Source organism: Columba livia, chromosome 16, assembly GCF_036013475.1.
Source record: "Columba livia isolate bColLiv1 breed racing homer chromosome 16, bColLiv1.pat.W.v2, whole genome shotgun sequence".
Taxonomy (NCBI): Eukaryota; Metazoa; Chordata; class Aves; order Columbiformes; family Columbidae; genus Columba; species Columba livia.
Window position 1 is genome coordinate 5386845 of NC_088617.1, and position 22025 is coordinate 5408869.

General features: G+C 56.0%; 1 protein-coding gene across 4 annotated transcripts in view; it reads left to right on the forward strand.

The window, feature by feature from the left end:
* CDH22 (cadherin 22) overlaps positions 1–15739 on the forward strand; it is a 73843-nt gene extending 58104 nt beyond the window's left edge. For 3 of the 4 annotated variants that reach the window (XM_065032000.1, XM_065031998.1, XM_065031999.1), the window contains 4 exons: positions 2814–2935; positions 3183–3294; positions 10705–10956; positions 12336–15739. In XM_065032000.1, the coding sequence (XP_064888072.1) occupies positions 2814–2935; positions 3183–3294; positions 10705–10956; positions 12336–12874 (1025 nt within the window). In that variant the 3' untranslated portion in view covers positions 12875–15739. Of the gene's footprint in view, positions 1–2813; positions 2936–3182; positions 3295–10704; positions 10957–12015 lie in introns of all 4 variants that reach the window. The other variant, XM_065032001.1, reaches the window with a different exon arrangement.
* The last annotated feature ends 6286 nt before the right edge of the window (positions 15740–22025 follow it).

Sequence of the window (22025 nt, forward strand, 5' to 3'; positions counted from 1 at the left end):
TGCTGCCCATCCCATCCTTGTGCTGCGTGTCCCCTGTCCCCACAGTGCCTGTCCCGTCCCTGCACTGCCCGTCCCAGCTGAGCTCAGCACGGGGGTCAGGGCTGTGCTGGCTGCTCGTCCTGCGCTGTCCTGCTCGCAGCACTGAGGGAAGGCCAGAGCTCTGCTCCCCAACCCCGCCAGGCTCCAGCGTCTCCCACATTCAGCCCATGTTGGCAAAGACAGCTGCCAGTCATCAGCCCGGAGCTCCCGGACTGCGCTGCTGTGTTTCCAGCATCTCCCCCTCGTTCTGTGTATTTTCTATGTCTCTTTTCTCAGTCTTTTCAGATTAATAGCATTCCAACTCCTGGAGGAAATGTGGAAAAACAGCATGTTTAATTTTAATTTGGGAAAGCATTTAGGTAGCAGCCTAGTTTCCTTGCTGCTGTCAATCAGGTTTTCTCCAGGCTGACATCAATTAGTTTAAAAATATTGAATGTAATTTTGCCTGACACAACATATTGCAGCCACTGCAAAATATAATTTATTTTAGAAGAAGAAATAATTAAACTAATTTGCATGTCAGTCAGCTGAGCTGGAGTACTGAGGAGAGATGCTGCAATGGAGGATGACTCTTTTCCTCTCCAGTGGCACCCGGCTGGCACGTGTCACCCGCAGCCCTGTCCCCAGCCGGGTGCTGCTGGGCATGTTCCCATGCCATCCTGCAGCCCCAGCCGCCCCGTCTGCTGCTCTGCCCGCAGCAGTCCCTGCCCTGCAGCACTCGCTGGGGCATGTTGGGGCATGTGCGCTCGCTGCCGGGGTGCAGAGCAGGCGCAGGTCAGAGCTCTTGGCCTTGCAGCTGTGGAGTCCGCATTAGTGAGGCACATCATGCCTTTCATCACAGATGTACTCCAACAATCTTATTCACAGTTCTGACCATCATAAATTCAGTTTATGCCACGTGAGTTACAGAAAACATATTTCAGAGATATTTTGAAGGTTTTTTTTTTTCAAATACATCCAACCATTTTTCATATTTTCCACCCATAAATCCAGGTACTGTCTCAAAGGAAGAGGGAGGCTGATAGTGAAAGCATTTGAGGAACCTTCAAATAGATCATGGTACACCCAAAATAAAAAAAAAATACTGATGTGTGCCTCAGTGGGAGAGCAGACAACAATGCAGTGGTTGCATTTCTAACCATCATGTTCCTGGAGATGTCAAATTTTAACCCTGGCACCAAAGCAGGAGTGAACTTGAGCCTCAGACTTCAAGCAGTTTCAAAGGGGCAAAGGGAGCTTTTTTATGACAGGCTGTGTTTAGAAAGAGCAGCCGTTCTCTGAGCCGTGCGGGATGGTGGTGACGGCTGTGGCAGCAGCATTGGCGTGGGTCCCCAGCACTGTGCTGTGGCACAGGGTGACCCCACTCGCGTGTGCAGAACAAAACCCCCGGCAGCTGCTCAGTGGTGCTGCGGAACAGGGCAGAGCTGTGGCTGTGCCCAGCCCTGAGCACGCTGATCCTGTCCCTCCCCATGGGTGATCTCAAAGGGGAGCTGCTGAGCTTGGGCTCACCCGTGTGTCCCAACCCAGCCCTGCGGTGCATGCATGGTCCTGGTAGCATTCAGCAGCGTCAGGGGAGGACCCACTTGTCTGGGTCATGGTTAGGAAGGGGAAGAGATGGGTCCTGGGCTCTTCCTCCCTTGTTCTGCCTCTCCTCATCTCTCCAGGCAGTGCCTGCAGGGTGATGCCAGCTTTCCTTGGAGCTGAGAGCAGGGACAGCTGTCCAACTCCCTGCAGTCAAGGAGGAGGTGATGGGATGCTGTCATCCTCCTTTGTGCAGGAATTGAACCCTTTTTCCTCCTGCTTGTTCATGGCCCTGACGGGCATCAGGCGCACCCTCTGCCTCTCCTCCCGCTGCCTCCCCCTCCTCTCTCACTGAAGGCAACTGCAGTTTATTTCACTGCACCAACATGCGTTTTAAAATAACACATCGTTCTATGCTTTTAGTCACGACTTCTGCCTTCCTCCCCCGAAAACAACCATCTAATCAGCAGAGCAGCTGGTCTGGGTGAGAGGGAGTGATAACGCAAGAACAGGGTGAAGGCAGCTCTGGGGAGGGGGCTTAGGTTCCTGGCTAATTATGGAGCAGCGCTAAATCTCCTCTCCCCTGGGTTCTCCCCACCTGATCTGTGGGGGCCAGCATTAATTTTATAGACAAACAGGCAGAACTCCTGCCTGAGTGAGGAGGGAGGTATCAGGGCTGTCACAGTTGCAACCTGTGGGTAAAACAAAGGACATGGAGTATGAGGGAATTCTCATTTCTGGAAGCACATGAGGTGCTTCAGAAAACATTAGGCTATCCAGAGTGATTTATAATCTTAGAGTGAGGGCTCAATGTACCTTTGCAGCACGTGCTGTAAGGGTGGCACTGCAGTGAGTGGGGCTGTACATGCAATCCCTGTCCCATGAGCTGTAGATGTAATTCCTGTCCCACAATGCAGTCCCTGTCCCACATGCGGGCTTGGGGCTGCTCAGCTTTTCCAGGGGCGGTCAGGCCAGCAGCAGCATTTTGCGAGTCCTTGGTGTGCAGCCCAGCCGTTGGGTTTCTGTACTGGAAAAGAACATGGTGATGCTGAGTGATGCTCGGCGGGCACCACCAGTCTGCGGAGACAGTCTGTGCCACTGGTGGGAGAGGAGCGGGGCCAGGACCCTCTGCTCTGGCAGCAGCTGCGTGGCCACAATGGCCTCTGGACGGACAGACAGACACGAGGAGGGTTTGCTCCCTGCTAGTGGCACGCGGTGCTTCTGCTGCAGCTCTGCTGCTTCTTTTGTTTCAGATAATCACTCACAGGTGTCGAGAGCCTCTCTGCGTATTCGTATCCTGGATGTGAATGACAATCCTCCCGAGCTCGCCACCCCCTATGAAGCTGCTGTGTGTGAAGACGCCAAGCCAGGCCAGGTACTGGCTGTCCCCCGGGTAGTGCTGCGGCAGTGCCAGACAGCCTGTCCTTCCCCTTCTGCCTGAACCTCATCCCCTGCAGCTGCTGTCACCCTGGAAGCCACTTTGCTGGTGTCTGCAGCTGGTCTGCAGGGGCAAAGGCTCATCCCTGGCTGTGGCAGAAGCTGGTGATGCTCTGCAGGGATGGACCCTGCGAGTGGGCCATTTGGGGGCAGCATTGGTTCTCACCTCTGCTCTCTCCCCTCAGCTGATCCAGACAATAAGTGTTGTGGACCGTGACGAACCTCAGAGTGGCCATCGCTTCTACTTCACGCTGGCACCTGAAGCCAACAGCCATTTTTCTCTGCTGGATGTTCAGGGTAAGCCCTGCCGCGCTCCTCCCGTCCTGCAGCCTCTGGGCTGAGCAGCACAACCGCCATGGGTGGGAGACGGGGCTGTGGGTTCGTGGTCCATCGGAGCTCAGGGTGCTCTGGGCACCCCACAAGGCTCCTGGCCAACCTCAGGTGGTAGGACTGGTCAGCTGGCAGTTTGGATTTCCTCAGGGAGGCTTTGCCAGCTTTCTTGCTGCTGCAGACAGGTCCAAAGCTCCTCTTGTGCTGCCTGGTTAGCCTTTGATGTTTGCAGGGCTCTCAGTCCCTTTCTTGCTGGGAAATCTCTAACCTGCCTGCAGGCAAGGAGATGATGTGGATTTACAGATGAACACACTCTCGTTTTGAGCATTATGCTTTATCCCTCTCCAAGGTAAATCCTGGAGCATGGGTCATCCCAGGGCTAGTGCAGGTGGGCAGCCCCAGTGCCCCCGACAAACAGAGCAGCTCAGGAGCCCCGGGGCAGCGGGGGATGCAGCAGCCAGCCCTGGGCCGCTGTGGGCTGCCTGGGCCACGGCCAGCAGAGCCGCGTTCCCGTTAAGTGGTGGGTCCGGTTCCTCTGTGTCTCCTGAGGCTCATCCTGTCCATCGGGAAGCACGGCCGGGCATGGCCCATCTGTCTCCCTGGAAGCTCCGGGACTCTTTGCACCTCTGGGCTGAGCAGCTCAGGGTGCCTCGGTTCGTGTCCAACGGGGTGTGAGCTGAGTTTGCTGCTGAGCCATATCTGCTGTTCAGCTTTGCAAAGTCAGCCTGTGTTTGTGTGGACAATAACAATCCAGAAAGGTAGTTATTGATCTGCTTCCCGGTTTTGACTGGTGTTTTGGGTGAGTTTAGGTGCTGATTGCAGCAAGGGACCCTTGCAGATATTGGGATCTTCTCCAGCTAGAGGTGTGCTTACTTGTCAAAGGGGCCAGCCCTGATGGAAGCTAGCAGACCACATTTAAGTGCTTCTATGTTTTGTTGTTTGGTTTTGGGTTTTTTTAACCTTTTTTTTTTTTTTCCTCTGTTTTTGTAGTTTTTATCTGTCAAAAGTCTGATTTAGTTTGTTCTGAGCTTATCAGAGAAACCCTCTGTTGATGTAAGATCCTGCTTGCTCAGTTTGGTTCAGCATTATTAGGGACAGTAAAAATGGAGCCTGCAGCAAAAAGCTTCAGACATAATCATAGAAGAACTGATATTGCTTTGTGTCCTCAAAAGTGCAGCTGTCCCCGACCCGAGTCCCTCCCCCTGCACTCATGGGGCAGCTGTTCACAAGACCTTTGCTTCTTATCATGTAAGCAAGCTTTAATCCTCTGCCAGATTTTGCCCCACGCCCAGTGATTAATTTCCTTCACAGTCTCCAAAGGACCTGATGAAAATGAGCTTGAGTGCCGAGTTACATCCCGGTGTCTGTCCCTACCCAAGGCCGCATTCCCTGCCCTGGGACATGCCTCCCCACGCCGGGACGTCTGCCATGGGGCTGCGACCCCAGAGCCATCGCTGCAGAGGGGGGACCGGGCCGAGGGGCTGGGGATCTACCCCGTTGGGGCAGCCGTGGTGCAGGACATGGGCTTGTGCTCCAGCGTCTCCTGCTCTCCCGGGTGGGACCAGGCACTCTAATTGCACAGGGTAATCCTTCGTGATAAACGATCCCACAAACTTTGCATGTGGTGCAACACTGCATGAAATGAGTAAAAGCTGGCATCGCCTCCGCCTTCTGCTCTCGGAAAACAAACGCTGTTGCTGCAGGGTTATTCCCAGGGTGTTTGAGGCCCTCCCCATTGCCAGGCGATGCTGTCTTCCACAGCAAGAGGGGGCGGCTGCTTGCACAGAGGGAAACTCCTCTAATTTCTAACGTGTGTGTGTTTTAGTGTCGTCTCCCTTCCTTTGATTTCTCTCCCGCCACTTTCTGCAGTCCGTTGAGCCCCTGGCTGCTCTTACCTTTGCCCTCTGCTCTTTCGGCTTCTCTTGCTGCATCCTCCTCTGTCCCCATCTTGACTCCCTCTCGTGCTTTCACCCCTCTTGCACTTGTCACTACTCCTCCGTATAAATATCAGTGGTGACAAACTGCTACCACCGGCCCATCTGTTTCTTTGTACAAATTTGTAGCCAGTTTTGAAACGTGATTTATAAATATTGCTTTTGCAGCCAAGGAGCGACACTGATGGATGTCAGCACAGATGGATTCACTAAGCTCTTGCTTAAATCCTTCTTCTCTTTTTTGCTTTGCTCCTACTTCCCTTGGTTCCTGCAAGGCAGCAGAAAGCCACCTCGGCCGGGTGACTTGTCCCCAGCAGTGCAGGGACCAGCACTGCTCTGGAACCAGCACCTCTGGGGAACATTCCCGCTGCATTTCCCTGGGCAGGGCTGGAGCCACCGGGCACAAACGGGCTGGGGGCAGCGGCTGTGCTGCTGGAGGGTCGGAGCTGCTGCAACACAGGGGGCTCCATCGGGCACCACGCCGGCAAAACGGACCCCACAGGGGTGGGGGAAGCAGAAGGAGTCACTGAAACACTGAAGTGTGGAGCCCTGTTGCCCAGGTGGGGCAGAGCCAGGCGAGGCGGCACAGGAGGACAGGGGGATGCTGGACACTCCTCGAGAGTAGTGCGGGGGAAACCTGCGAGGGCTTTAGGGAAAGCCCAGGGTGAACAACAATGGGCAGCCAGTCCATCAGGTGAGGAGCTTACAGAGCACCTGCCAGTATGCAGGCATATGGCGGTGGGCACTGGGCAGGTCCGCAGCCAGTGCTGCCGTGGTGCGGTCATAGTGCTGCCATGGTACGGCCACGCCGCTGCTTGCCCAAACCTGGGTCAGGCCCCAGGGCAGCCAGAACTGAGGGGCTGGGACAGCCCCTGCAAAGTGCCGCAGGTGTCACCTGCAGCTGCGCTCCCGGCAGCACGTGGAGCTGCCCGGGCTCTGAAACTGCAGGTCACCGGTACAAGAGCAAAAGGTGATCCTGCAGGAGACCATGTGAGCTGAGTTAGAGCTGGTTTGGAGTCAGGCTTTTCAAAATGGTGCCATTTCCCACTCTTTCCTTGCTTTTGCTTTGTCAAAGGGAGTGCTCAAGCAATTCCTAGTTCATCAAGTGAGGAGTAAATGTCATGTATGGTAACAGCGGCCCTAATCCAGAAGGAAGATGCCCAGCAAATGAAGAGCCTAAGGGAACAGATAGAATTGGAAAAGCTGGCCTCACCCAGGTCCAATTGGTGATATTCCAAAGGCATTCACCATCCTCTGCCTCCAAACTTGCCTTTTGCTTGGTCTTTCTGGCCTGAGAAAATTGATTAAAGAAGGATCAAAGGCAATTAAAGCCTGAAATCATGTTCTCCAAGAAAAGTTAATTGTCTTGGAAAGGATGGTAGAAAGCATGCAAGCCCAGCAACCTGGAAGGGGAGCTAGATAATATGGAGCAACACATGGAGCTCCTGACTCCAGAGCTCAAGGGCAAGGCAAGCAGATGTCTGAACTCTCTGCAGGTCTCATTAAGAGCATGTAATGGGTGATAGAAGATCTGAAAATTGTAACAATCAAAAACAGAATGTTAGGATTCGAGGATTGCCTCAGGATAGAGGAAGCCTCCTCCAGCACTGCAGGGATGCCGTTCTCAGCATGAGCAGCGCAAATGCTGATCTGACAGGGGGTGAGAAAGAGCATCACATCTCCACGGGGGCTGAGCAAAAGGCAAACAAGCGGCGGTGGTGCCGCGGCCTGGCACCCAGAGAGCTGTGCAGAAGGAAGAGGCAAAAGGGAAAAGTTGGACTCTTCTCCTACCAGCTACACCCGCCTGGGGCTGCAGGGGGTTCTGCTCCTTTTGGGCACGTGCACCTCCCCGGGCATCGGGGCTGCAGAACTGCTGCTGGGGAACTGGGGGGCAGAGCTGTGCAGGGGTATCGAAATGATATCAAAATCCAGACCAGAGGTAGCCTGCTCCCTTCTGCTCTCCTAGCACTTCTCGAGATTGAGTTATGAGAAAGATTTATTAGTTCTGTATTTAAAGCTGCCAAGAGCCTCTTTGGAGAGGGAGTCTGAGAGACTTAATTATTTTATTATTCCTACTGACAGTATGCTACCACCAGAGTTTATTGTGTTCCTAAACTTTCCTCTTACAGCATTATTGACAGGTCCCTGCACCCTCCTGTAGGAAGTGCTTATGTCACCCTGTTTAAGAGAGAAAATGTAGTGTCATGGTGCTTGAAATAGTGTTTTGGAGTTGTCACTCGTGTCTCTCTCACTAGCGGAGTTTCGGGTTACACAGCAAGACCTCAGCGGCTTCCTGAGCTGAGGTTTCTCAGGGCAGAGCTGTCTGTTATGCTGCTGATATATTGATGTACTGGCTGCTTTATTTTAACTTTGTGGGTTCAGCAATGGAAACATTTCTCCTTCCCGTACTTGGAGGTGAAGGGGGCTCAGCAGTGCAACACGCTGAGCAGTCTCAGCCGAGCTGAGGTCAGGGGCTGCTTCTCTGCAACTTGCACATGTATTTCCCCTTGATTTCTAGAGACTGTTTCTAAAAATACAGTGTGCCTTGAGGCACGTCCTCGCAGGAGCTGGAGCTGGCTGTAAACAGAAGGGGTGTCGCGTCCTTCTGCTGCATTTCAAGAGGTGAGGAGCTAGTGCTACAGCTGCGTTTACCCAGCACAAGGGGCTGTTTGCTGGGGCAGCTGCAGAGCACAGCGTTTCACTGGCCTGGACTGGAGAGGGGCTGAGCAGCACATGGAGGTGCCGGGCTGTGTGCATGGGGATCCCCCAGCCAGGACCGGGCTATGAGCCCCAGCTGGTTCCGTGACCGGCATGATGGTGCCGGTGACATTCCTGCACTGAGGGCCAGAGCCTTGCTCACTCACAGCGAGCTGGTCTGTCCAGTTTGTCCTGTGGCTTCATCCCTGCTGGATCCAGATGCCCAAGGCTTATGTTTAGCTGGGCTAGCTAGTCCTGGCCTCTTGCTGAGATGGTCCCATTAATGCATATGAATATTATATCTCCCTGCTGTGCCGCAGCACACTGAGGGACAGCACCAAATAAGATCTTGTTACCTTTGTGCAAATGATTAGCATAACAATAACTTTTTTCCTGGCTCATCCTTGGTAGGCAATAGGCAGCTTCTCAGCAGACTCGGCTGCTGGCAGCTGCCGCACGTGCTTCAGCCTCCCTGGGGGCGGCTGCTCCCCTGCTCCCGCAGCTCTGCCCAGCTGCCTCTGCTGGTGCCACGTGCTGCTCCAGGAGCCCCCGCCGCGGTGGCAGGTGTCCTGCAGGACCAGCGCGCGTGGTGCACAAGGATCGTGCTCTCCACTGCAGGCGTCCCCCACACAGGCTGGCGACACTGCAGCCCCCGCCTGAGTCGAAGCACGAGCTGGTGCTGGGTGCTGCAGCCTTGCAGGCGAGTGCTGACATTGCGTGCAGTATCTCCTTTCTGAGGGAAACTGTCCCCAGATTGACTCACACAAGCATTTGCCTTATTGCTGTCTTCTGCTCTGTGCTCCTGAGGATGTTGCCTGCCTGAAGTCTGCTGCCACGAGCAGGGCCGAGTGAGGTTACCTGGAAAATTCCCTTAATGGATAAAAAATGCTACATCCGAAGGAAGAGTCTCTTCTAGTGACCTGCAGCACAGTTCTGTGTGCGTGAATAAGATCTGGTTTTGAATATCACCCTTGTGGCATTCACTGCAACCTCCACAAGTTGGCTGGTGTGGTCTCCTCTCCGGTGTCCGTCCCTTTCCTGCGTTGAGCTTGTCAAGGTAGAGCTGTGCTCTCATGTGAACTGGAAGAGATTGCTTTCTCCCTGTCTCCTTTTGGTGGAATCCTGGTTTCCCCCAGCCAGCATGCCAAAGGCTCTGCTCTCCCCAGCAGCACAGCCGTGTTCCGGCAACACAGAAAACTCTGGTGCGCCAAGTCCAGAACCCTGACAACAGGAGCAGCAATCTGGTAATTAGCCCTGTGGCAGCTGAGCTCTTGTGGGCACAAGCCCGCCCCTGCTGCCCCTCCACAGGGCATGGGCAGCTCCATCGTCCTGGCTTGTGCTGCCCCGGCTGTGCTCGGCTCTAGCACACACTGTTGGGCTTTGCCTCTGTGCCTCAGCGCAGGGGCATGCGTTCCCAGCTCATCTTAGCCTGCCCTGAGCCAGGGACCAGCCTTGCCCTGGCTCGGCCCCTGCTGGGTTGGCTGTTGCCATCCCGGGGCAGCTCATCTGTGCCTCTGCCGATGGTGCTGGCAGAGCCAGCTGAGAGCTCGGCTCTGGGATCCCGGCAGACTCTGCCCAAACCGCATTGCCCCAGCTCTGAGAGCCAGGGCGATGGGCTCTGTGCTTCGCTCTGCCGGGCTGTGGTGCAGCCCCCGGCTCTGCCGTGCTGCCCGCCGGGGCCACTGGCTGCTCCTGGCTGCCTCCCGTCCCCGCCGGGCCCTGCGTGCTCCGTGCAGCACCCGATCCATGCAGCAATTTCCGTGGTGGCAGGCAGCCCAAGAGCCAGAATTAGAATAGATGTTTTTTCCGATCGAAGAACTGATTGATACAGAAAAGGGCCAGTCCAGCATAAATCAGGTGCAATGAGAAGAGAGTCTGCAGACAGAAGCACCTTGCTGTGAGTGGTCCAATCTAGGTTTTATTAGATAAAGACTGCAGACAGTCGGCAGCGACTTCTGACATCTGGCCGCAATTGTTCAGCTGCTATTCAACCCCTTCCTGCTCTGCCGCTGGCTGGCAGCGAGGCGCACACAGGAGCAGGGACTGAGTGATTGTGTCTCTGTCCCTGCCCTCCCTGCCCCGCGTCGACTGGGCACAGCTGCTGCTCCCGCTCATCTCTGGCGCCGGGGCCCTGGAGTGTCCCATAGAGTGTCTGTGCTAATGGGCTGTGCTGTGCCGGCTGAGCCCCTGGCACAGCCGGGTTGGAGCAGCTGGGTAGGAGGAGGGCTGGGAGAGCTCTGCCCGCTCCTGCAGAAGTGACGAAGAATCCTCTGGCTGAGGCAGGACTCTGCACCCACAGCTCTCAGGCTTGAACGCAGTAACTGCTCTTGTAGGCTCAGTGCCACCTGCAGCCCCTGTCCGCTCAGCTCTCCATGTCAGCAACTCATTTTTATTCTGATTCCTGCTCTGTGCCACTCCCAGAGGGTCTTCCAGAAGGTTTTTTCCCTCTCTCCCGCCCCACCTGCGCTGTTTATCAGCACGGCTCAGACGCCCCATGCCATTACTGCTGTGTCAGATTTGCCGTGCCCCAGCTGTGCTGGCAGGGGATCACACCAGGCTGGCACAAGGTGCCCGACGAAGGGGCAGGTGCTGGAGCGGAGCTGAGGGGCTGCGGGAGAGGGGCAGCATGAACTGAGTCCCTGCTCTCCTGTGATGGAGAGGAGGGACAGCCTGTCCCCTCCTTGGGCAGGTCCTGTTGGCTGTGCTACAGGAGTGACTCTCCTGTGGGTTTCCTTGTTCCCTGCAGACAACACAGCTGCGGTGCACACACAGAGAATGGGCTTCAATCGCCAGGAGCAGGATGTGTACCTGCTCCCCATTTTGGTGGTGGACAGTGGCCCCCCAGCCCTCAGCAGCACGGGGACTCTCACCATCCGCATTTGCAGCTGTGACAGCAACGGGGCCATCCAGTCCTGCAACAGCACAGCCTACGTCGTGTCAGCCACGCTGAGCCCCGGTGCCCTCATCGCGCTGCTGGTGTGCATCCTCATCCTGGTCGGTGAGTCCTCGCCTGTCCCCCGGCCTCCTCCCGTCCTGTCCCGTCTCCATTCAGCACCACACAAACAGGCGCAGGCGGTTGCTATGGGCATGGCACAGGCTCCTCTGCCACTTGAGTCCTGGCTTGTAGCTGTGGCATGGGGCTGGGAAGCCCAGCCCTGGAATAGGGACCGTTGAGGAAGCTCTGGCGTTTGCCACAGCTCCGGTGCACAGGGCTCAGCCGGCAGCCGGTGCAGGGCTGGCTGGCACAGGCAGGAGAGCTGCCGGCTCGCTCCCTGCTTGGCGGGCAGGAGCTGAGAGCTGCTCGCCACTGCCATGCTGTGCCCACAGCAGGTGGGTTGTGTGTGTCCAGCGCGGTGACCAAGGGCGGCAGCGATGGGACACACGGTTGTGCTCTTGCCTCAGAGCGCTGGCCGGGTCTGCCTTGCAGCGTGTGTGGGCGTGGGGGCAGGACACAGAGCTGGTGCTCATGCAAACCAGAGCATTGGCCAGTTGGCACCCACGCCCTGGGAATGCTGCTGGCTGCTGCAGACACCCTGCACAAGCTTGTGCTGGGCTGTCCTGGCACAGCGTGAAGGTGCAGGGGAAGCTTGGGCTTGTGTGCACATGGGTTGGGGCTCTGAGAGGGGTGTTGTGCTGCTGTTAGCTTTAGCATAGGGCAGTTGATGGATGCTGCTGCTTGAAAGCTCCCCAGTGTCCATGCTGGCTCACAGCTGGCTCCTGAGGGCTGGCTGGACATCTGTGGCAGTGAAGTCTCCTCTCCTTGGCACATCTCTGCTCCCCATCTCACGCTGTGTCTCCGTTTAGGAAACCCTTTCCCACAGGGTGCACTTTACACTGGTTTCATTTTCCAACGCAGCGCAAACAAATTTCTGCCTAATTGCCCAAACGAATAAAGTGCACATCGGTGCTTTAAAGGTGATGGGATGAATGGATGATGATCCAGGACACAGCTGCGGCTCGTTGCTCAGGCTCTGTGCCATCTGCTCCACATTCACCCTCCTAACATTTGGCTGCTGCTGTGATTCATGCACCCCCTTTTCCTACTCATCTTCTGCAGAGTCCATCCGTTTGTCTGTCCAGCCGTGCATTCATCCATCTGTCCCTCTTGTCTCTGCGGTCATGCTGCATGGGAAAGGCAGCTCTGGGTCTGCACCGAAGCCTGGGCAAACCTCTCTCCAAGCCAGTGACGTGGCACAGCTGCTGCTTGACAGGCCTGGCAGCCAGGAGCAGGCTGACACGCCGGCAGTCTCGCCACAGGGCCGGCCGTGCCAGAGGGTGCTGTGCCCTGCACCCTGTGCCCAGCACGAGCCATCCTTGCCTGCAGCAGCACCGCTCGCACAGCCCCTGCGTCCATCTGACCGTCTCTTCCTTTCCCAGTGCTGGTCCTTCTGATCCTCACACTGAAGCGGCACCACAAAAGCCACCTGACATCGGAGGATGACGAGGACATGAGGGACAATGTCATCAAATACAATGACGAAGGGGGCGGCGAGCAAGACACAGAGGCCTATGACATGTCAGCCCTGCGCAGCCTCTATGACTTCAGTGAAATCAAAGGTGGTGACGGAGGTGGGGGGCTGGGAGAGGGGCCTCTGTGCAGGAACCCAGCCTCTGAGCTCCATGCCCTCCCGCAGTGGGTGCAGAGCCCGGACCTGGACTTCTCCGTCTTCAGAGACTATATCTGCAGGAAGGTGGAGCAGGCGGACGAGGACCTCTCGGTGCCGCCCTATGACTCGTTCCAGACCTATGCCTTTGAGGGCTTGGACTCCCCCGTGCCCTCCCTGAGCTCCATCAACACCTGGTCCAGCGGCTCGGAGCAGGACTTCTCCTACCTGGGGGGCTGGGGGCCACGCTTCCGGCAGCTGGCATCGCTCTATGCCGGGCGCAGGGGTGAGGAGGATGGCGAGGAGTCCTAGCTGTCCCACCAACCCCCGTCAGGTTCCTGGCACCTCCTGGACCAGAGCTCCATGACACAAGGTGACACGTGGGGACATGGTGTGCTGCTGGAGAGGGCCTGTGCCGAGAGGCCGGGGAGCACCGGGCAACGTGCACCTTGGTGCTGCCTCCTGTTCCATGGGGCTGGGGTGCCCAAAGGAGACTCTACGGCCAGCCGTCATCATCTCTTTAATACCAGTCTCCATTAAAGCACTACACATTAATTTAAGAAAGATAAAATCTAATTCAAGAGAGTTTGGAGGGGGTTTCTACCCCACATATTATCATTTAAATAGATCTTTGCAGTGAGCCCAGTACAAGAGAGGAAGAGCAAACGGGAGCCTTTTGTTGTCTAAATTGTTTTTGTCACTTGAGTCAGAGCATTCAAAGTGCTTTGATTTCTTTAAGAGCTTTTCTTGCAGAGGGAAACGAGCTTTTAACTTCTGTTCAGCTTTTTCCCCCTTAAGTAGCTCGCTTTGGAGTCCGTCTCTCTGTGGGCTCCTCGGCAGCGCCCGACAGCTGGCGCGGCATCCAGGGATCACGCCGGGCTGGGGACACGGGCTCTGCGGTTGCGTCCTGCATGGAGCCACTGCTGCACTAGAGATCACTCAAAACAGTCTTGGCCTCTAAGCTGCAATTGCTTCGCCTTGGTTGTTAGTCCTTTCGTGTGGTTATCAAAGATGCTTGTGGTTTGCAGGGGTCTCTCCCTCCCTGCACGGCAGATGTTGTCTGTGAGGTCCCCATGTGCTCCATGGCCCCGGCAGTGGACGGGGACATCCCGCCTGCCGCATGGGGCTGTGGCCGGAGCCGTGGAGCAGCCCCGGTGCTGGGGAGCTCTTGGGGCACCGAGCAGCACCCAGGCTGGGCTGGCTCTGCTGGGCTCTTGACTGAGTGCTGGATTCCTACCAGACGCTGTGGGCCGCGCAGGGCAGAGGAATGTCAGCACGGCCTGGCCTGCGGGTGGGGACAGCCGCGTCCCAGCTAAAGGGCCATGCTGCAGGGTGTGAGAGGACTCCAGCCCCCTGTTCTGGAGACAGAGTTCCTGCTTACACCCACTGACAGCAAAACATCACTGTTGACAATAGAAAAGCCATCCCCAGGGCATGCATAAGGCCAAATCCTGCTGGTGCTGCTGTGTGGCCAAGCCAGTTGCTGCAGGCTGGGCAGTGGGTCTGTGACACCCTGGGGTACCCGGGTGTCCCCACCCTGACGCAGTGCCCTGCAAGGAACCTGCACGAGCTCTCACAGCGGGGCCACCTTTGCATGAAACCTCTGGGAGGCCGGCAGGATGTGCCGTTGCTCCTCAGGCTGCAGCTGGTGCCTCCGGGAAGCGCCCCGTGCCCTGCGCCTTTCCAGCCTGTGGACACTGAGCAGCCTCTCAGGCCGTGCTGCAGTGGCAGCTCCCTATCTGTTCACGTTGGAAAGAAAATCAGTCATATCATGGATAGGTAACTGGTAAGGTCTCCCAAGGCCTGACACATCCTGGGTTTGTCGGTGGGTTTGTCCTTTTAGTTGAGCCACAGTGTTTTCTCTCCTTGGAGAATGTTTTAACTGTAAATGTACACGTGTGTTCTTTTTTTGCTGTGTTTTGCTTCCCAGCTGCTGGTGTTGGTCCTTCGGCTGCAGCGCGAGGCCTGACAGCAGAGAGGGGCAGGACACGGCTTTGCCGTGGGTCCCGACCGCTGCCACTATGTCCTCCCGCACAGGAGCCACCGCTTGGCTCTCGCGCTGGACCGGGCGCTGCTCGCTTCTCAGGGTCTCCCCGGTCCCCCAGGAGGTGGCAGGCGCCTGCTGCCAGCACCCGCACCGGCGTGCCGCTGGTTCACTGTGATGATGCTGGGGGAGCGGAGCCGACGAGCTGCTTCGCGTCGGCCATTGAGTGCCGGCTCTGGCCGTGCCACCTTAGGCAGGTACTGCCCCGCGCCCCGGAGCAGGAGAATGGAGAAATCCCTCTCTTTCCTCAGGAATGTGTTCGTGTTTTCCCTCCGGACTGAAGAGCTGTGCCCGAGCCCCTCTGGAGCTGGCCCTTCCTCTAGCAAAAGTGTTGTGCAATAGCCAGGCTCTGTCCATAGGAGATGGGGTCAGACAGGGTCCGTGTTTAGCAACCCTCCCACCGGGTTATTCCCCATCCCTGACCAGCCAGTCCTCCCCAGCACGCATGCACGCACGCTTGCGTTTTGATTTCTGTCCCACATGTAGATAGGGGAGGAGCGCGGTGCCGAGCCAGCCGCCCGCGCGGGCAGGAGGAGCTGGCGGCTACCACCATGTCTGATGGAGTCACTTTGCTTTTCTTTCTCTACCCAAATGAAATTAGGAGGTTGATTTCCTCACCCTTGTTATTTTTTCAAGGTCTTTCTAGGACCTGGAAATAAATTATTTCCTTGTCGTCTAGCCTGAGTCTTATTGCTTCTTCTGTCTTGTTTCATCTCCTCGTGCTGCTCTGTCCATGTGGTCCCGCTGGTGCCTGCCCAGAGGGACCGGGCAGCCAAACTGCACACCAAGCAACTAAAGAAAGTCTGAGGATGCATCCTCATGATCTTCCCATCTCAGCCAACAGATTTCCTTAATGTTCTTTAAAAACTGAATCTTTAGTGTTGTTCTTTTGAGGTCCCAAGCAGCCTCGCAGCTGAATTCTCACCAGCATAGATCCAGCTCATGAGCATCGTCCCAGCTCCAGTGCAGCTGGGCACTGTCAGCGGGTTTTGTTACCGTGACTCATTCTCGTGTTGCTAATGGTGTGTTACAGCGGTGTCAGTTATTGGCTGCAGCAAAAAATTCCCCCTCATACTCAGTTTTAATACTGAAATGATGCAAATAAATGGCACTCTAGCCTGACCAAAAGTAAATCAATTGCTGGTGGTTTTCTTGATAGCAAGGGACTGGGGAATGAGCAACGTGTTAGTAGCGAGCGGGCACCTGGGCCGGGAAGCATTGTACGGTGTGAATGCTCTGGCACCCATTGGTGTGACACACTGTGGCTGCTGGCACAGAGAGAGGGGACATGGGCACAGAGAGAGGGGACGTGGGCCAAACTCCGTGATGGCGTCAGCATAGGTCAGCAGATAGCACAGGTAGAATTTAAACCTCTCCATAAGGCAACAGTCATTTAAATAGTATCTTGCAGTCCTTGCTCCAAAACAGGCTTATTGATCCTTGAGATCTTTAAGTGTTTATGTATCCCTCACCATCCCCCTGCCTCCACTCCCATCCTGCTCCCTCAGTTATTCACTAAAAGTTGTGGAAGAATCATCTGGTGACCTTTGACAACAGCAGTTAGTGGGATGGTGTCACGGAAGGGAGGAGCCCTGAGGCAGGCGGGTTTTCAGACGCGTGAGGTGTGCTGTCAGACCTCAATGTACACACCGCTTCTCTTTTCACAGTCGCAGCGAGTGCCTCTATAGCTGCCAGCCTCGACAAGACCTTTTTGCGAGCGTCACCAGTAGCCCACACACAGCAAGTGCTCAGCAGTGCGCTCACAGCTCTGCGCTCCGGCCCTTTGGGACACAGGAGCTGTTTGCAGAGCTGCTGGTGGCTGCTGCATGTTTGCACCCCAGGTGTTCAGCCCCGGACTTAAACAACAGGAGTTCTCGTGTTCCAGCTGCACCCAGCACAGAGAGATGCTCTCTTTGAATCCTGCTGCCCCACATCAGGCACCCAGACAAGCAGCCCGGCTGCCCTGGCACTCAGGATCAGGTGGGCTGGATTGTCCTGGGAACTCCCAGTGCACAGAGGGGCACCTGCGGTGAGTGTGCTGCTAACGAAGGAGGTAACAAGTGCCTGGCACTGAGTGTGACAAGTTTGGGCCATGCAGAAGGATTTGCTTCTTGACATTGTGCAGATATGGAGAGATCTCAAAGCAACAAATTGCCAGCCAGAACCAAACCCTTAACTACAAAAGATGAGGATTATTGAGAGCTCTGATTGCAGAAGCATCTGTGAAGATGTTCTAAGAGCTGCATGCTCCCTCAACACAGCCCCTTGGAGGAAAGTTTTCTATAGCAACTTCTATCTCTTCAGCAGTTGCACAGCAGCCCCGGGCTCCTGGCAGGGCAGTGTGAGGGCAGGTTGGGCTCCTCCTCGCTTTGGCAGCAGAGGAAACCACTTCTTTGCAGCCTGGTGACCGGGGCTGAGCTGCCCAGCTGGGCACACCCAGGGGCTGCTCTGCTGGCGATTGTGGACTGAAGCTGCTTCTTCCAGGTCAGTTTTCTCACACCAGAGGCAGCTCTGGGGTGTGGAGCATGCAGCTCCATGGGACAAGACCCCCAGCTCGTTAACTCTGCCACGTCTGTCTGGGGGCAGCAAGTGCGCGGGCAGGGCGGGTGTGGGTGGCGGCAGCTGCTGCATGCTTGGGAGCTGGTGGTGGCAGTCAGAACCTGGTGGTGCTGTCCCCTGCCTGCTGTCCCGTGCGTGTCCTCTGGCCACAGGTGTGGCCTTGCTAGAAGGACGTGCTGCGGGCAGCCGCTTGGCAGGAGTGTGTGCCACAGCTCCAGTGGTGCTGCTATGACCCGTGTTTTTGCCAGAGCGACTCCTCTCCCCTTGCCCTGGCTCCTGTGGTGCCCCGTGTCCTTGCACAGGGCTCCTGGCACCTGCACATGAGTCACCTCCTCACTGCCCCTCCGAGGCACAACCCTCACCGCAGCCTCCAAACGAGTCCTGCGAGGCTGGTGCTCTGTTGCAACAGCAGCTGCATCCCGCAGCTCCGCTCCCGGCACAGGGATGCGGTCACCTCTAACGCCTTCGCTCTGAACCACAGCGAGCTCCAGAAGGCGAGGTGTCCAAACCTCCTCCAGAGAGCTATTTAAAAAGATGAATGTGTTCCGCTGGGATCATTAAGGGGAAATGAAAAAAGGGCAGTGATATCTGCACCCCCAGGAGAAAAATACATCTCTGGTAACTGAGGGCAAGCAAGGCCTTGTAAGCCTCCGCCTCCCACTCACGTTAGTAATGTGCTGCTCAGGAAGGTGATCGCTTTTCCCCTCGTATTTTCTGAGGAAGGTGCTCTGTCACCAGCAAGCGGGCTCCTATAACCACCTGTGCCACAGCTAACATCACAGCTCCCCGTGTCCTTTCATTTACCGAGCCCTTGAGCTTCCTTTAGGGTTGGTATCAGACTCGCTGCTCAGCATAGTCTCAATTCTGCATCTCGGCTCTTTGTGCTCAGGGCAAAGACATCAGCTGTGTCTTGTTAGGGGTTTCATGCTATGCAGTGATGCTCCAGTTCGTGCTCTCCTTGCTGTGGCTCCGCTGCCTCCCAGCCCATTCAGGAGTGTTTCCAGCATCCCGGGGTGGCCAGGGCTGGCACTCTGCAGGGGCAGGTGTGGCAGGTATTCCTCCCTGGGAGCTGAGTTTCCTGGCAGCCATCGCAGCTTTGTGTTGCCACAGCCAGAGAAGTTCAAGAGAAAGAAAATGACTGAATTTTACTGGGCCTTGGAGTCTGATCCTGGGCAGGCAGTGAGGCTGAAATCTCCCCCGGTGTCGCTGAGCACACCAGGCAGCGCAGTGCAGAGCAGCCGTTCCTGCTGCCTGGACGGTTCCCTCTCAGGACGCCGGTGCCACGGGGATGGTCTGTCAGCCCCTTGCATGTCCCAGCCTGTGCCTTCTCCGGGCCTCGTCATCCTTTTCCGCATCAGTGCAGATCCTTCAAATTCTTAGGGAAAGACCTTGGGCTTTGCAAAGCTGGATCTGACGCGGGTGGGCAGAGTCTGAAACAATCGGGTTTTGCAGCCATTGTACCAACACAGCAAAGCAGAACCAGGGGACGCTCCATGATAATTGCACAGCCCCAGCGCTACAAAGGGCCTCAGTCCAGGCTGCCCTGGCCATCACCATCGCCGGGACCCAGGCACGGCGGGTCAGCACCTGACATTTAATGCCATGACATTGGGCAGCAAAGAAGAATAAAACTGGGAGCGGGAGCCAAGTGCCTCAGTGTTTGGCCCTTCTGGGTTGTGCCGTGGGACACGCTGCCCGTCCCCTCTGCTGGTGACTTGCCCATCACTACGCTTGGAATGCCAGGTTATTCTTAGACATCCCTCACCTGTTGCCAGAGACAGCGTGTCTGTGGCTCAGGGGTTGTTAACTGCCCTGTCCAGCTACGCTGCAGTTTTATGCACATACATTTTTCATCCATCTCCATCGCTGCTCAGGTGAGCATGAATTAGTCCAGCTGTTCGCTGGGGGAGCATGCACCAGCCATTTCCAACCGGGATGCGTCCCCTTAGCTACTGTTTTAACAACGGTAACTGGAGAAGTTTTAATCCCTGTTCTGCTGCGGGAAGCACGCGCCGCTCGCAGGAGCGATGCACCCCGAGGCGTCCCCAGCTGAGCCAGCCCGCGGCAGCTGCCTCCGCGGTCAGAGTCGCTCACCTTTAGCCAGGAACCAGGCAGCTCTTGAAATCCCTTCACATTGCAGGCAAATTAGGCATTGAAAATACTCATTATAGCCAACATGACACGCCTTCATTATTCCAGAATAATTGTCTGAAAGGCTCAGCTTGCAGCACAAGCTTCACTTGGTGGAGAAATGTGATAAAAAGAAAACAGGAAGTGCAATCAATGCTTGTAATCCTTTTAAATAAAAAGGTACTTGCTAGTAGCTGCCAACATCTTTAAAAAGCTGTGATTTCCCTGGAGAGAGCCCTTATCAGCTATGACTGCGTGTCATTCTGGCTGGCTGTCAATCCATCAGACTTCAGTGCCACTGACATTAAGAAGCCAGGCGTTAAGATTATCACATTTAGCCGTAATGTAGCACAGATTGTGTTGACATTTGGAAAGTATTCCACCACAGGAGCCATTTGACTTCTGTACTTTCTTCCCAAAGAAAAAAATGCTTTGAAATAGTTGAGGGTGGGAGCGTGCTCTGCCCGCGGGAGCCGATGGCCGCGGCAGGAGGGAGCGCGATGGCGGGAACAGGAGGGACCTGGGGACAGGCCCTGGGTTGTGGCGGCTACTGGTGGCCGAGAGCTGCGCTCCGGACCCTCCTGCTCGCGATGGCGGAGCCACCGTGGTGCTGGTGGGACCAGAGAGCAGCACCCGCGCTCACACGGGACACAGCACCGTCCTCCTCCCGGGAGGGCTCAGCTCTTCCCGCAATAGAGAGGGGGCTATGCCAGGCCGTGCACTGGGGGGAGGCTAGGCCATAGAAACAATGGTAAACGACCTGAAATGAACTGATTAATCTCTTTAAATAACTGTGAAACCATTTTCCAGAAAAAGTTAATCTACTCTAAATGGCTCTGGTGCTTTTCCTGGGCTCCAATCAATATGTGGTCGCTTGCTTTTCATGTGTGATTCACAGTAATTGCAAAAGAGCATTTTCTGAAGAAAATGACATTCTGCAAGCAGAAATGCAAAGAGACACTAGGACCAATTAGCTGTAATTCCCAGAAGAAAGCATGCTGCCAGCTGCACGGGCGAGCTGGGGGTGTCCCGGTTCCTCTCCAGCAGACACCAGAGGTGCTGCAGGTCTGACGGGAGGATGGGCACCCCCTTCCAAGGAGTCCGTTGCTTTTCTGTAACTGCTGTAAAACTAGAGCATAGTTTTCCAGGATGTCATTCTAATTCTGGTGGGAAAGCTTATTACTTGTGATTTACCCATAAAAAAGCCTGGTGACTTATGACAGCGTGTCTGTGGGTTTGCCCATCAATCTGTCGCGGTCTCCGCGGGGCAGGGGCGCGCGGGGCAGGGGCTGCGGTGAGTGTGCGGCTGTGATTGACGTGCTGCTTTTACCATCCGTAAAGCCTCTGACATATTCCTTTTGCCTCAGTGCAGATCTGCACTGCTGAGCTCCAGCACAAATGTCATTAAAACATGTTCTGCCCATGGTACCTATAAATAATTGAGGCAGCAGGTCTGTGCTAGGCTCTGTGCTGCAGCTTTCTGCTCCTCTAGTGAGAAGGCCTGGGAAGATGACCTTTCCTCTCCCGTTGAGCACCTTTGAAATGCAAGAGTGCCTGGTGCTTTGTCCTCACACTGTTTTCTCTGTGGCACCCCCTGGGCTCTGCAGTTTGCTCTCAGGGGTCTGGTGTGCTCCCTCCATGCCCCTGAGCAAGTTGCTTCTTTTCTCCCTTCTCATGACAGCCACCAGCTCCCTCGTGTCAGTGGGACTCATTAGCAAGCCTCTCATTGGGAACATGCAGTATAATTACTGTGTGTTAATATTGCCACTTCACAGTGCTGGCAGCAGTAATCCCAGCGTGACGCTGTCCCCTCCGGCCTGTTACTCCTGGGCTCCGCCAGCCTGCACCAGGCTCCTCCAGCTGCCTCACTGCTCCCTGGGGCTCAGGTGAGCACGGGTGTCACCGCAGCCATGGCCACACGCAGGCGTGCGTGGGCACGGCCCATCGCCCAGCACAAAGGCACGCACAGAGCCATGGCAAGGTGTTCTGGTGATGGAGAACACGCTTCTTCCCTGCGGCTGACCGGGCCACCATGTTCTGGGCAGGCTGGCAACGCTGGGAAGTGGGGCTGAGTGTGGATGTCCTGGCCCCCTGTCCCCGGCACACCAGTGACGCCCGCACAGCCGTGGGCACATGCGGGGGCAGGTGCTGTTTGCACGCAGAGGCGCGCAGCCGTGCAGAGCATGTGTGTGCTGAGCCACAGGCACTGCGCTGTGCAGCGTGCATATGCCCTGGCAGATCATGAAGGTATATTAAATAGCAGCTGTCGGGCTCTTTCTGAGCACAGCGGTAACACAGCTGGGACCATTGTGATGTCTTCTTAATTTAAACTCCTGTTGTCTTTCAGCCACGTGCTAATGAGGGCTAATGGAGAGAGCAGCTTGGTGTTTGCCAGCGTCGCTGTGTGCTTTGCCATGGCTCTGTCACTCTTGCAGCCTGGCTGTCCTCTCTAGCTGGTGCCTTTCCCTGCGTTGCTGCTTCACTGGGGAGAGGAACTCAGGGTCTATTCCCCAGGGACCAACCTGCAGCTCAGAGTGTCAAAACTGCTCCGCTGAGCCCTCTTCTCTGGCCATGAAGCAGCAGGACTCGGGCAAGGAGTTAAATCTCCTTGTGCTGTTTGCGGGCAGCCCCTGTGGCTGAGGCACCGCAGTGCTGTCGTGTCCCCTCCTGGCCCTGGTCCCAGGACAGCTGCGCCCTTGGGACCCCCTCACGGGGAATGGGCAGCCAGAC